Below are 15,977 nucleotides of genomic sequence, written 5' to 3' on the forward strand. Positions count from 1 at the left end.
TTGAGCTTTTTTTCTTTTTTCTTTTTTTTTCCAAGACAGGGTTTCCCTGCGTAGCCTGGCTGACCTGGAACTCACTCTGTAGACCAGACTGGCCTCGAACTCAGAAATCCGCCTGCCTCTGCCTCCAAAGTGCTGGGATTAAAGGCGTGCGCCACCACCGCCTGGCTGTGATGTGCCTCTTGCGAGTGTTTTGAGCAAGTGTATTAGCAATTCTGCATGACCAAAGCTACTACATGGATGCCTGCTGCTGCTGTTACTGATCTATTGGTGATGGTTGCTGAGGCTTTAGGTGCTTTCATTGATTTATTTGTTCCTGATTTTGTATCGTGTTCTCCAACCTCATGCTCTTCACTCAGTAGCACAGCATATGCTTCTTTAGCAAAATTCAGTGATTTGTCCAAATTTGGATGGTACTCATATTCAAATGCTCCTGTCTATGTTTTCTACTAAGGAGAAGACTGTGAGACCCTTTCTGGGTGGATTAATGAGAAATTTCATCTTTTCCTCTGTCTTTTATGCCTGCCTTTGTTACCTGTCTACATCTTATTTCTCCCTGAGCATCTGTCCCTAGTTCTTTTTTCTTGTAGTAGAGTCATTTTTTTTGCAGGCAGCTGCCTCCTATAGTTTTAATATTTGGGGGGTATGATATTTGTGACCTAGGGTGTCCATTGAGTAGTGTAAACTACCTATGATGCCTTACTCTTCCAAGTTCTGGGATTATAAGTATGATCCACATATCAAGCAAAATCTGTGGCCCCACCCCCATCAGGTGTTTGGGATCGGGTGGCAGTGATCTACTAAGCTACATATAGTCCCCCCCCCCCAAATCCAGTGTCAACAGAAATATTAATATTGCTAATTTTTTTATTGAAGGTTTTTTTTAGAATTATTTATTTATGTTATGTGAGTACACTGTAGCTGTCCTCAGGCACACTGGAAGAGGGCATCAGATCCCATTACAGATGGTTGTGAGATACCATGTGGTTACTGGGAATTGAACTCAGGACTTCTGGAAGATCAGTCAGTGCTCTTAACTGCTGAGCCATCTCTCCAGCCCCAATATTGCTATTTTTTGAGACAATGTCTTGCCATATAATATGCTCAAGCTGTCCTGGAATTGTTGATATCTTTACTGAATCCTTTAATGCTATCTCATATTTGCTCCCCAAATCCTAGACTGACTAGACTGTCATTATGGCAGGGGATATGATCTAAATATTAGTGCAAGAATCATGTGTTATTTTAGTCACCCTCTCCACAAATCTAACATCCTTTGTAGTCTAGAATAGTACCCTGGTTTACAAAGGGAGTCATGCTCTGTTTCCCATTTTTCCATATTGGGGAGAGTATGTGCCCTGTCCTACTTGGGAGAGGAAAGGATGTAGAGAATGTTTCCCCTGTGTTGAGTTGGACTATGACAACCAGATATCAGTAACAATTTAAATCTCACTATATTTTAAATCTAGAGGCTTTCCCTCCATTCTCTCTCATTCTTCCCCCCCATTATTTTTTTTTTTCCTTTTTTTGTGGTGGAGGTTAGGTTAGGTCCTTTTGTATTTTGGAAATTGATTCAGAATCTTATGTATGCTCTGTTTTTGAGATGTACCTCCAGGATGCTTTTAAAAAAGTGAATATACAAAGACTATGATAATATAGTGATAGTTAATAAAGTAACTGGTTTAGTATCGGATTCTTTGTTACATATGTGATGCATTATTTTTTTCTTCATAACTATAGTAAGTAGTATTTTGATTTTATAAATGGAGACACTGGGTTTTTTTTAGTTCAGATAGCCCAGATCTTTTGGTGAAACTATTTTTTTTTAATTACTTTATTCTTTTATAGTCCAGCCATTGCCCCATCCTCCTTCCCTCTGTATCCAAGAGGATGTCCACCCCTCACCCCACCAGGCCTCCCCATTCCCTGGGGTCTCTAGACTCTAGAGGGTTAGCTTTTTCCCACTGAGGCCAGATCGGGCAGTCCTCTGTTAAAAATGTATCAGGGGCCTTGGACCAGCTCATGTATGCTGCCTGGTCTGAGAGATCTATGGGATCCAGGTTAGTTGAGACTGTTGGTCTTCCTATGGGGCCGCCCTCCTCCTCAGCTTTTTCCAGCCGTTCCCTAATTCAACCACAGTCCAATGGTTGGGTGTAAATATCTGCTTCTCTTTGTTATCTGCTTGTTGGCCTCTCGGAGGACAGCTAGGCTCTTAATTGTAAGCACTCCATAGCATCAGTAATAGTGTCAGGCCTTGGAGCTGTCTCTTGAGATGAATCTCAAGTTGAGCCTGTCACTGGATCGCCTTTCCCTCAACCTCTTCTCCATTTTTTATCCCTGCAGTTCTTTCAGAAAGGAACAATTCTGGGTCAGAATTTTTGGCTGTGGGATGGCAACCTCATCCCTGTGCTTGTTGCCCTACTGGAGGTGGACTCTATAAGTTCCCTCTCTCCAGTGTTGGGCATTTCATCTAAAGTCCCTCTTTTTGAGCCCTGAGAATCTATCACCTCCCATGTCTCTCATACTTTCTAGAGGATCCCCCTACCTCCTACCTACCAAGGTTGTCTATTTCCATTCATTCTGCTGGCCCTCAGGGCCTTACTCCTGCCCCACCCCCCCATACCTCATCGAGTTCTCTTCCCCCCCCCCTCCTCTTTTCCCCACTGCCTCCTGTGATTGTTTTCTTCTCCCTCCCAAGTGGGATTGAAGCATCATCACTTGGACCCTTCTACTTGTTAATCTTCTTGAGTTTTGTGGATTGTATCCTAGGTATTTTGTACTTTTTTGGTTAATGTCAACTTATTAGTGAGTACATAGCATGCATGTCCGTTTGAGTCTGAGTTACCTCACTCAGGGTGATATTTTGTAGTTCTTTCCATTTTCCTGCAAAATTCATGGTGTCCTCATATTTAATAGTTGAATAGTATTCCACTGAGTTAAATGGATTACATTTTCTATATCCATTCTTCTGTTGTGGGACATCTGGGTTGTTTCCAGCTTCTGGTTATCACAGATAAGCACATACATGACCCTAGGGTATGGTGGGGTATATGCCCAAGAATCTTTAGGTAGATCTATTTCCTCTTTTCTGAGGAACCTCCAGATTGATTTCTAAGAGGGTTGTACCAGTTTGTAATCCCACCAACAGTGGAGAAGTGTTCCTCTTTCTCCACATCCTCAGCAACATGTGCTGTCACCTGAGTTTTTGATCTTAGACATTCTGATTGGTGCAAGGTAGAAAGAATCTCAGAGTCATTTTGATTTGCATTTCCCTCGTGACTAAGGACTTTGAACCTTTCTTTAGATGCTTCTTGTCCATCTTTCACAGATATGGAAAGAGCAGTTCTCAATTTCATATGGAAAACCAAAAAACCCAGGATAGCGAAAACAATTCTTAACAATAAAAGAACTTCTTGGGGAATCACCATGTCTGATCTCAAACTATAATACTACAGAGCAATAGTGATAAAAACTGCATGTTATTGGTACAGAGACAGATAGGTCGATGAGTGGAATAGAATTGAAGACCCAGAAATAAATCCACACACTTAAAACACTTGATCTTTGACAAAGAAGCCAAAAATATACAATGTTCCCATTGTACAAGAAAGCATCTTCAGTAAATGGTGCTGACCTAACTGGCTGGCTGTATGTAGCAAAATCAAAATAGTTCTATATTTGTCACCTTGTACACAGCTCAAGTCCAGGTGGATCAAAGACCTCAATACAAAACCAGATATGCTGAATCTAATAGAACAGAAAGAGCCTTGAACTCATTGGTATGGGGGATGGCAGTGGAAAAATTCCTAAACAGAACTCCAGTGGCTCAGGCTCTAAGACCAAGAATTGATAAATGGAAATGGGACCTCATGAAGTTGAAAAGCTTCTGTAAGGCAAAGGACATAGTCAATAGGACAAATCAGCACCTACAGATTGGGAAAAAAATCTTCAGTAACCCCACATCTGATAGAAGGCTAATATCCAAAATAGACAAGGAACTCAAGAAGTTAATCACCAAAAACCCAAACAACCCAATCCTAAACGGGGTATAGAGCTAAACAGAACTCACAACAGAGGAAACTGTTTTCTTGAAAACTATTTCTTCTCATTTACATGCTATGTTTGTAGCTACTGGAGAAAATTACCTGATAACAATGCCATGGAAAATGGACATTTTATAGAGTGTCTGGATAAGGCAGAATCCCTTTTAGCTTTTTCTTTTTCCAGTAGATTTTGGATGGGGCAATTTAATCCTTAAATTATAAACATTCTTAGTATATTCTGTTTCTTGGCCTTGCTTATCAGTTAAGCCTCCATTATCCACTAAAAAACTTGTGCATAATTAAATGGTTGAAATGCTCTTATGTAAATTGTTGCACACTCTTAGGAATACAGAGAAAAGCAGCCATGATAGCTACAAGTGTTTCATCCTTTGCCTTTGTGTCTTGTTGATAAGAAAAAGTTGTACAGAGTATCAGCATCAGATAACCTGCTTATGTGCATAGCAGCAAAACCTGGCTGTGCAGGAACAGATCCTTCAAGTCGGGATGACCATTGCTGCTTTACCAGCTCCATTTTAACCTCATACTATAGTTAAGATTTATTAAGATGTCCAGTCATAGAATTTTTCCCACTTCCTGATGGCAAAGTTCTCTGTTCTCTTACGCTTTTTCTGAAGTCACCCAACTTAAGCTCCAGTCATACAGTTCTTTCCCAGCATCCTCTTACTAAGAAGCTTGGGTTTCGATTGATGTTTGTTTTGATGCATCCATACATCAGTGCAGTAGTAGTTCATCTAACTTGTTTAACTACCGTAGTGCTCCTAAATAGTCTTTGGCAAGAGGTCATTACTAGGAAAAAGGTTTTTGGTTAATATATACTTTATTATAGTTACTATTACCTAAAATGAATTTCAGAAGTTGTAATACTTGGTACTAAGTTACTGTTAGAGGGAGTTGTTGACATTTTTACCCAGCTTCAGTTCTTCCCCATTCATTCAAGTGAGCATTGCCCAGCATTTACTTGTGGGTTATCCCTACCTATGTTCATTTACTCTGAGTTTGTCCTTGTATCTTAAAATAGTTGTTTGCTGTTTTTATGGAGTATGTTGAAGATTGAATGCTTTAAACTTGGGATCTTTTCTGCCTGCCACTGTCCTGAGTAGGGAGTAACTGGGATGGCAAGTGTTTATCATTTATATCTGTTAAAAACACTTAACTCTTTTTTTCTTATTTATTTTATTAGATGTTTTCTCTATTTACATGTCATATGATATCACCTTTCCCAGTTTCCCTTCCAAAAAAAGGAAAAAAAATAAAATAAAAATAAACAAAAACAAAAACAAACCCGTTACTCCCCTCCCCCTGCTCACCACCCCACCTGCATATTGGCCCTGGTATTTCCCCTACACTGGGGCATAGAGCCTTCACAGGACCAAGGGCCTCTCTTCCCATTGACCGATTAGGCCATCCTCTGCTACATGTGCTGCTGGAATCATGAGCCCCACCATGTGTACTCATTGGTTGGTGGTTTAGTCCCTGGGAGCTCTGAAGGTACTAGTTAGTTCATATTGTTGTTCGTCCTAACGGGCTGCAAACCCTTTACCTCCTTGGGTTCTTTCTCTAGCTCCTTCTTTGGGGACTCTGTACTCAGTGCAATGGATGTCTGTGAGCCTCTATTTCTGTATTAGTCAGGGCACTGTCAGAGCCTCTCAGGAGACAGCTATATCAGGCTTCTGTCAGCAAGCACTTGCTGGCATCCACAATAGTGTCTGGATTTGATGATTGAATATGGGAAGGATTCCCAGGTGAAGCAGTCTCTGAATTGTCCTTCCTTCAGTGTCTGCTCCATAGTTTGTCCCTGCAACTTCTTCCATGGATATTTTGTTCCCCCTTTTAAGAAGGAATGAAGTATCCACATTTTGGTCTTCCTTCTTCTTGAGTTTCTTGTGGTTTGTGGATTGTAACACTTAACTCTTAAATAAACATCTTTGATGTGGTTCAAATTTGATTTTTGAATTTTAACCATGTTTGGAAAGTTCTGTTAGCATGTCTTACTAGTTTCAACTTAATGTGTGTGAACTAAACATTTTCAAATCAGACAGCTTTAGGGTTCTGTGCTCCAGGCCTATGTCACTAGTGACCAGTAGCCCCTTCTTGTCCATGTTACTGAATTTGATGTGCTTTTAGAAGAAAAATATCTTTTTCTAGGAACTAGAGACATTCCAGTTTATGTCCAGTGTGGTGATGCATACCTTTAATCTCCACACTCTGGCTGGAGAGATAGGTGGGTATCTTTGAGTGGAAGGCCAGCCTGGTCTACATAATGAATTTCAGGTTAGTCAGGACTTCATAGAGGGATCCTTTCTTAAAAATAAGAACAACAACAAAACTAGTTTTGGTGAAGAAAGTAATCTTTTTAAAAAGATGTAAATAATATACATTGAATGCACAGGTCTTGAAGCTGTTGTGAGTTCATGAGAGCAACAGCTGTGTCATACCCAGAACTCAGCATTTTACAGCGGCTCTTCCCATCTTCCAGCTCCTAGATTTTTTCACTCCTTTTCCATGATGCTCCTGAGTCCTGGGTGTGTGAATATAGATGTCCTTTTTGGGTCCACTCACTCACAGTCACATATTCTTTCAGCACTGATCAATTGTGGACATGTTAGCAACAGCTCCGGCAGAGAAAGAAGCGTCTCTGACTAAAGTACATAGCCACACAGATCTGTGTGTATGAATGTACATACTTAGCAGGCAGTCTAACAGCATATCTGTTCAGCACAATAACCATAGTATGTTCCCTCCTAGGGCCTTTGACTTTCCTTAGCCATGGCCTCTTGACCAGCTTTACAATACTAGGCATTGATTCACTCTGTTCAACAGGCCTCAGATCCAAGCAGAAAGTGGTTGGTTATCCCTTCGTAACAGTCATGCTACTAATTGCCATAGTGGGCATATCTTGCCTGTCAGGGTCTGGTGCTGGGTAGGACCATTGATGGCCACCCTGCTCCTAGTGGTCTGCATAACATCTTCTAAGCTAATTACAAAGTGGAATTTTTTAGAAAAAGGAGTTTGGATTGGAGGTTCCTTGAGTGGGTGGGCTGTTGTGCTCTCAGAGACATAAATTATTAACTGAAAATCTCAGTGCTAGACATGAGTATACCCATGAATTTGTGCTCAATGAAGGTTTCCCAGAAAGCCCAGTCATTGTCTTTTTCCTTGGTTGCCAACCACAGGTGGGTGGTAACTCTCCAATGCTGAGGATACCATATGCTTGGCTTGCAGAACATAGAGAAAGCAATCTTGAACTGACTAGGACCTTACTCTTCTGTGTAGCTTACATATGATCCATTTATGTGAAGCTTCCAAGTTACACAATCATAGCAGCAGATAAAACATGATTAGTTCTCTGAGTTCAGGGGAGGAGTGAGGGTAGAGGGGAACTCCTGTGTTGTTGACCCTGTGGGTTCTTACTCTGTCAGGAGAGTTGGACATTGTGTCTCAGAACAGGGCTTGCTTTTAAAGTTAAACACAAGGGAGGCAGCCCATGGGCAAACTCTTAAGCTGATGCTAAGCCCAGGAAAAAGATCCACAGCTTTTTAGCATGGGTCCTGCACTTGCTGTTCTTATCACATTAGAGATGAGTTAGGTTATCCATGGGCTCTCCTGCTTATGACACTTTGTTCTTTTGTTGTTGTTGTTTTTGAGGGTATCGGGGGAGCCTTACCACATAGCCTTGGTTAGCCTAGATCACTGTGTAGAACAGGCTGCCTGGTCACATTTACAGAGATACATTTGCCTCTGCTTCCAAGTGCTAGGATTCAGATGCTGGGTGAGCACTACCAACCCCAGCCTTCATCACAGCTGGCTTTCCAGCAGTGTCTCATTATGTGATTTTTATTGTTTGAATAAGGCAAATGTTATCCTATGCCTATTTTATGCACATATATGCCCGTACTATCTGGGAAATCCTTGTTTAGGACAAGCTCAGCTACTTAGTTTTAGGCTATCAAAAAAAGGTTATAATATTATTCTTTATTAATATATTAATTATATATAGTACTTTTTTTTTTTTTTTTTTTTTTTTTTTTTTTTTTGGGACAGGGTTTCTCTGGCCTTGAACTCAGGCATCTGCCTGCTTCTGCCTCTGAGTGCTAGGATTAAAGAGGTGTGCTCCGACCACTGCCTGGCTTACAATTAATTTATAATAGTTTTTAGAGAAAAGTACTTTAAAGATTTAAGCTTTTTATTTCCTTTTGTTCTTTGATTGTGTGACTATGGATTGTGGTAGTGGCTGCTGATTTCATTTGTTCCTACCTTTTTTTAGTTATCATATAATTGTATAGAATGTTTCATTGTGAAGTTTCCATGCATGCATATAAAGTACTTTGATCATATTTCCTTTTCTGTACATTAACCTGCATTGTAGCCTATTCTGGGAATTGAAGAGGAACAGACAGACGGTATTTATGTTTATGCTTCAGTATGATGTTCACAATATGATTGAGATTAAATACTAAATGTGGACTAAATATGATCTTGTCTTAATACTTAGCTAAAACCACTACAATATCATTGTGCTCACTGAAGTCTTTTTTTTCAGAATCTACAAAATGGCAGATAGCTTGGATGAATTTATTGAAGAGCAAAAAGCTAAACTGGCCAAAGACAAAGCAGAATTGGAAAGTGATCCACCTTACATGGAGATGAAGGCAAGATTAGTAATTGTCTTTTCATTAAGTGAATTTAGTGGTGTACCCATTTAATCCCATGGTTGTTGTTCCAAAGTCAGGGGCCTGGACTGCGGCCCGGCTGAGGCTAGCTCTCTCCCTGGAGGTAGAGGGCCTGCTGCTGAGGCACCCCCACCCCCCACCCCCGCCCACATCCTCTACCATATGTTGTTCCAAAGTCAGGGGCTTAGGCTGCGGCCTGGGTCTCTCTCTCCCCCCAGGTGTTGACCTGTTGCTGCACAGTGCCTTAGTTAAAAAGGAGGCAATGTATAAATGAGTCATTTTATTGTAGGAAGGAGAAAATATGCTGCTTAAGTAAAGGGAAGGAAAGGGGAGGAAGAAGAGAGAGAGAGAAAGGAGAGAAGGAAAGCAAGAGAAGAGAACAAAGTGCAGAGAGGAGAGAGAGAACAAGAGAGTGAGGAGGGGGCAACCCGCCCTTTTATTGTATGGGGCGTGGCATGTCTGGCTTGTGGTCAGATGACTGGGTGTAGGGTCCAGCTAGAATGCTGGGAGCTTGAGGCATTATCTGCCGGATAGAGCACACATCTCCTGTAAGGGCAGCTGTCAGGGGTTTGGGCTGAAATCTGAGCCATTCGTCTCAGGAGCTACCACTGAATTCCTACCATCCCCTGTGAACAAATTTACTCTGCTCAGTGGGTCTCCGGGGTTCTCTGGTGGCAGCTCTACTGGACTCCGGCTGTCAGAACAGCCCGCTACCCCACACATGCTGTGTAGCATTTTCTCTAGTCAGGTCATCTTTATGAAGTAGGGATGTTTTATTTTTATTTGTTTTATTCTGGAGATCAAGAAAATGTGGCTAGAGGAGTTAAATGATTTGTTCAAGTAGACAAAGGGATGGATTTAAATTGCTATACTCATCTAGTGGCAGGGCATGCTCACAGTTACTTGATATGGAGGGTGAGTGTGCATGTTTGAGCATATTACCATACACCTTTTATTCAGTCTTTATATATCAGTCCAAGAGTCATTGCTTGTTGAGGTCTTGTGGTCCCCGTGCCCCCCAGCATATCTGGGTCTTTTAATCTTGCTCTATCTTGACTTTATAGCCCCTCCCTATAAGCGTGAGTATCTGAGTGCCTGTTGTATATGTTCATATGGGGTGTCCACACATGCATGTGGTTTGAGTATGTATGGAAGGAAGCCTGATGTCCACAATAGATGTCTTCCTTGATTGCTGCCACCTTCTTTTTTGAGAGGGCGGCCTTTCACTCAACCTGGAATTTCTAGAATTTGCTGTGCTACCTGACTGATGAACTTCAAGATCTGTCTGTCTTCTCTGGTCTCTCAGAGGATGGGTTACAGACACATGCTGCTGGGCCCACCTTTTACATGGGTGTTGGGAATACAAACTCAGGTCCTCAGACATTTGGCATTTCACTGACTGAGCCATCCCCCCATCTCCACTCTTTACACATGATGAATATGTAAATATTACATGTAAGCACAGCATTACATAACTAAGAACTACATTTGGTTTGTATCTCCAGCCGACCCCTTAGTCTCCTGGCCCAATAGTAGAAGCTTCCCAATTTTGTTTTTCACTCTTAGTTTCTAGTGTCTGGCCCCATACACTTAATAGGGATTCATTTCTAAGAGGATTAGGTATCAGAACAGCTGTTATCGTTGTAAGTAATTTTGGTTGATTTCGCAAACTTTACACTTCAATCTCTGTGCTGTGTAATTTTTTCTGAGTTATCTAGTATATCAAATAAGTTGAATTGTATATTTTGTGGAATTTTCTCTCTTTAATTTGTAAGTATCATGTCTTTTGCAGGGAAAGGCATCAGAGAAACTCTCTGCAAACAGTAAAATATTAATCTCTATGGCAAAGGAGAACATACCACCAAACAGCCAACAGCCCAAGGGATCCTTAGGTATGATGCTGTGTGTGTGCAAGGGATCCTTAGGTATGGTACTGTGTGTGTGCAAGGGATCCTTAGGTATGGTGCTGTGTGTGCGCAAGGGATCCTTAGGTATGGTACTGTGTGTGTGCAAGGGATCCTTAGGTATGGTACTATATGTGTGGAACTAATTTTAAGATATCCTTTTTTTGTAGGGCATTGTGAAAGAGGTTTGTTCTTCAGGAAAAAAGATTTCTTTGGAACTTTATTTTTGAGTCTTACATATGGCAATGCAGTTTGCGTATGAAATGTAACTCAGAGAGCTTTACCTATTTCATTGATGTTGCCTAATTGTAATTGGTGGAAATGATATTGGAAACTATATGTGATGTAACTAAAAATTAGTAATAAAATTTTTGAGTGTGTTTATGTGTATATATGAGAGAGCCTGTATTGTTTTAAATTCAAAGACGGGTCTAGCAAGATGGCTCAGCTGGTAAAGATGCTTGCCACCAAACCTTAGGACCTGCGTTTGCTCCCCTTGAGTACATACATACACAAGGAAATCTGTTTACTAAGACAGATCAAGGAAGTGTAAAGTATATGAAAAGTTATTTTGTTAGAGACTATATTTTGTGTGTCTCTGTGTAGCAGCCAGAGGCCATCCATCCTTGGATTGTAGTTCCTCAGAGGAGGTCTACTTTTTGAGATGGGTCATTCACTGGAAACTGAGTTTGCCAATTAGACTGTGCTTCCCGGCCATCCTCCAGATTGGGTTCCACTTGTTTCTTCTGGGATTTCAAGCATGTATCACCACACCCAGTTTTCTGCATAGATGCTAGGGATTGAACTCGGGGCCTCTTTCTTACATGGCAAACTCTTTTACCATGTATTAAACTTTCTCCCCAGCCCAAGGACTACCTCTTATTGATGGCCATATTGGAACTATAAAGTTAATACTCAGTCATAACTGATTTTTAAAATTATGTTTTAGTATGAAGTATTTGGAAACCTTTTTTAAAAGTACATATTAGCTTGTTGATACATTTTACTTTAAAACACATAATATTGTCAATAATATGTTATCTTGTGTGAGTCACTGGTGACTGAAAAGTAAGTCAAATATAATGGGTCCTTTTGATTCAGTCATTGCTTTCACAGGACTAGTTCATGATCACAGATATATTCTTTGTTACTGCTTGGCTTTTAATATGTCACTGGATAAGAAGAGAGGCTTCCTGAGAGACAATAGTTAATGGGCTTTGTACGTCTTTATTAGAAAAAAACAACTCAAACTGATTGCCCTACTATTAGTATCAGATATAAACGTAACTCAGTTTTGATTCTTGCAAATTATTAGTTAATATACAATTTTAGAGAAATGAGATGTTATCTTTTAGTAAAATTTCTTAATCTTTAAACTCATTAGTTTCTTTCTCTATAAAATAACTTGGATAATACTAGGGGTTGGAGAGGTGGTGCACCAGTTAAGAGCTCTGGCTGTTCTTGCAGAGGTCTCAGGTTCAATTCCTAGCAGCAGCTTACAGCTGCCTGTCTGTAATTCCTGTTTCAGGGGATCTGATACCCTCTTCTGACATCCACAGGGACCAGGCACATGTGGTGAACAGACATACATGCAGGCAAAATGTAGCGGCCAGCAGTTACACAAACCAGGTTCCTGAAAGAGAGGCAGGGGCCTGGGGGAAAAGAGGGGAATCGGACTGCGAGAGAAATAACCAGACCAAGTCAAAGGTTCCGATCAAGGTCCAATGTGTTTTTCAGAATCTGAGAATATATAGGCAGGGAAACCCATCCCCCAGTAAGCCAGGATCTTGTGGCCTAATTAGCATCTTGTTGTATCTGGAAGGCAGGTGAAGCAGCTCAGCAGGGCGTGGCTCCCAGCAGGAACTTCGGGAGAGGCAGAGAAGCAGTGGACAAAAGGGCTTTCTTTATCTCCGGAACTCCACCCTAAGCAGGCTAGCTACTCTGTGGCAAGCACAAGGTCGGGTTCAGCCCTCTTGAGGCTGAGGGAGGTCACAGCAAAATATTCATATAATAAAGATAAAGCTGTAAAAATAAAATAGATTATTTTTTCATTTGACATTTATATGAATTAAAGCTAATTCTAAGGAATAATTTAAAAATTTAACAGTAGATTCTTTTAGATACCAAGTTATTAAGTTTAGGCAAAATCACTGAAATTCTGGGATTACAGTTTGGCTCTGGGTTGCCATGCCTTTGTGATGTGACATGTTTGTTTTATGGTCATTTCCTTATAGTGTGGACATTTGTTTCCCAGGGTTGCTATGAGCAGTAATTGAGTATGTTTGAAGAGACAGTTGACATGTAGTTGGGCCATGAATAATAATGTTCCCTCATGTTTGATGTCTTCTGCAAGGGAGTTATTTTGTGACCCATATTTGTGAATGATAGTCTAAAGGTGAATGTGCTACAGCTTTTGTCTGACCTAGAATTAGAGTGACCTTGAGTTCTGACCTAGGCTCAGTAACCCTATCTACTCTTAGGCCTCCCCCTACTTTTTAAAAATACAAACAAACAGTATAAATCTGATTTGAAAATCTGGTACTCAAATCCTATTTTCTGCTGAATCTTATTTCTACTCCAATTTCTTCCTGCTGGATGCTTCTGTGTAGATATCATGGGCATTCCAGTTTTCTGGTTCTTGCCTTCTTAGCAAGCTGCTTCCTCATTCTCCTTTGCTTGTCACATCAGATAGCTAGGGAGGGCCAGTTGATTTTAATGCAAGTTCCCGTTTCTCTAATTCTTGTCTGCAGGCTTTCATTCAACGAGATTGTTTTGATAGATAACCTCCTAATGTTTTCTTTGTGCAATCCTTTTATGTCTCTGCGTGCTTTTTGATATCTTTTCAAGAAATTAATCTGATATACTAGTCTATATTTCCTTCAAATAGCTTCTCATCTCCTTGTGTAATTTTAGCTGGATTGCTGTGGCCAATTCTGCTATGCATTATATTTTTTCTAGATGGCACAATGCTTGGCAGTTGTTTGTTGGAAAAGATATTTTGAATGAATGAATGTTCTTATTCCAAAAATAAAGTCAGTTTTCTTGGGAATATAGCATTTAATTTTCATGGGACCTCTTGAAAATTCTCAACTAAAATAGCTATATTTGAAGCACATTTACTAGAAAGAATGCTGTGCAATTCTGTCTTAGTGAGGGTTACTCTTGCTGTTATGAGACACGATGACTAACTTGGGGAGGAATGGGTTTATTCAGCTTACAGGTCCTGAATCACAGTCTATTGAGGGAAGCCAAGGTAGGAAATCAAACAGATCGGAACATGGAAGCAAGAGCTGATGCAGAGGCTGTGAAGGAGTTCTGCTTACTAACTTGCTCAGCCTCCTGTCTTGTAGAACTCAGAACCACCAGCCCAGGGATGGACCTACCCACAATGGGCTATATGTCCTTCCTCATTCCATATATAGTCACCAAACCCAGACTACTATTGTGGATGCCAACAAGTGCTTGCTGACAAAAACCTGTTATAGCTGTCTTCTGAGAGGCTCTACCAGTGCTTGACAAATACAGAGGTGGAGGCTCACAACCAACCATTGGACTGAGCACAAGGTCCCTAACGCAGGAGCTAGCGAAAGGATCCAAGGAGCTGAAGGGTTTGCAGCCCCTTAAGAGGAACAACAGTATGAACTAACCAGTACCCCCAGAGCTCCCAGGGACTAAACCACCAACCAAAGAGTACATGTGGTGGGATTAATGGATCCAGCTGCATATGTAGCAGAGGATGGCCTAGTCGGCCATCAATGGGAGAAGAGACCCTTGGTCCTCTGAAGGCTCTATGCCCCAGAGTAGGAGAATGCCTGGGCCAGGAAGTGGGAGTGGGTGGGTGAGCAGGGGGGAGCACGAGGTGGGGAGATAGGGGGGTTTCTGAGGGAAAACCAGGAAAGGGGAGAACATTTGAAATGTGAATAAAGAAAATATCTAATAAAAAAAAGTCGCCTCTTACACCCCCCCCCCCAAGGAAAATAAAAAAAAAGAAAATGCTCTGGAGCTAGAGAGATGGCTTAGCAGTTAAAAGCACTGACTGGTCTTCCAGAGGACCCAGGTTCAATTCCCAGCACCACATGGCAGTTTACAACTGTCTGTAACTCCAAGATCTAACACTGTAACACAGATATATATTCAGGCAAAACATCAATACAAATAAAATAAAAATAAATTATTAAAAGAAAAAAGAGAATGATCTCCAGGTTTGCCTATAGCCTGATTTTATGGAGGCATTTTTTTTAAAATTAATGTTCCTTTCTCTCAGATGAGTTTAGCTTGTGTCAAGTTGACATAAAGCTAGACAGCACAAATTTATTTTATAGTTTCAGACTGGAGTACTTGTATTATTAAAATAATTCAAATATGGGGCTGGGGAGATGGCTCCGTGGGTACAGAACTTGCCATGCAGTGTGAGGACCTGATTTGGGCCTCAGAAAGCCCAGGTGAAGTTGCCAGGATAGCTCACATCTGTGATGTCAGGGATCCTAGGGTGACATAGCTAGCTTGGACAGGATGCTTGCTGGACACCAGTTTGCTACTTGTGGTGTACAGTGAAGAGAGTCTTTCTCAAACAGTGCCACACCTATATCGAGTGATCTTAAATTCTCATCTGTCAATTTGGAAATGAAATGATCAACTTCAAGTCTGGGACATCATAGCTAAATATAGTAGCAATGATCAGTAATACATAAACTGCAAATACTCATTTTCACCAATGAAAACCATTGATGGTTTAAAGTATAAATAAATACCAAGCAACACTAAATTTAAGAGGCAGTGTTGGTGGTTGGTGGTCATTTAGGGTGGCTGGGTGTAATTTGTTAATATCCATGGTCAAAGAAGAAACAAAAGGAAAAAAAATTAGACTCAGGGATCTCTCTCCCCTCTGTTCTTCTCTTTCTCTTATTGAATATTAGGAGTTGAAATGGAGCCAGGCAGTGGTGGTGCATGCCTTTAATCCCAGCACTTGGGAGGCAGAGACAGGCGGATTTCTGAGTTCTAGGACAGAGTGAGTTCCAGGACAGCCAGAGATACACAGAGAAACCCTGTCTCAAAAACAAAACAAAGAACAAAACAAAACCAAAAAAACCAAACAAGCAAAAACAACAAAAAGAGGAGTTGAAATGGGAGTGGGGATAAGGGATAGGAAAAAGATCCCACAAAGTAGGAAAGACCAGCTACATCAAATACATGCAGCAATCCTGCATCTGCTTCTGGAGCCATCACACCTGACTAGTTTCACTCTGATTTGTGTTGTTTGTGGTCGTAATTGTGTAGGCTTTGGACTCACTGAGGTTGACATAGAGCCCTCCTGTTGTAGTTATTATTCTGGGGGTTACTAC

General features: G+C 40.9%; 1 protein-coding gene across 13 annotated transcripts in view; it reads left to right on the forward strand.

The window, feature by feature from the left end:
• Cspp1 (centrosome and spindle pole associated protein 1) overlaps positions 1-15,977 on the forward strand; it is a 96,604-nt gene that overhangs the window by 2,851 nt on the left and 77,776 nt on the right. For 12 of the 13 annotated variants that reach the window (XM_031366832.1, XM_031366826.1, XM_031366825.1 and 9 more), the window contains exons 2-3: positions 8,602-8,710; positions 10,524-10,623. In XM_031366832.1, the coding sequence (XP_031222692.1) occupies positions 8,612-8,710; positions 10,524-10,623 (199 nt within the window). In that variant the 5' untranslated portion in view covers positions 8,602-8,611. Of the gene's footprint in view, positions 1-8,601; positions 8,711-9,568; positions 9,647-10,523; positions 10,624-15,977 lie in introns of those variants that run through there. The other variant, XM_031366838.1, reaches the window with a different exon arrangement.

This window comes from Mastomys coucha, unplaced genomic scaffold, assembly GCF_008632895.1.
Source record: "Mastomys coucha isolate ucsf_1 unplaced genomic scaffold, UCSF_Mcou_1 pScaffold14, whole genome shotgun sequence".
Lineage (NCBI taxonomy): Eukaryota > Metazoa > Chordata > Mammalia > Rodentia > Muridae > Mastomys > Mastomys coucha.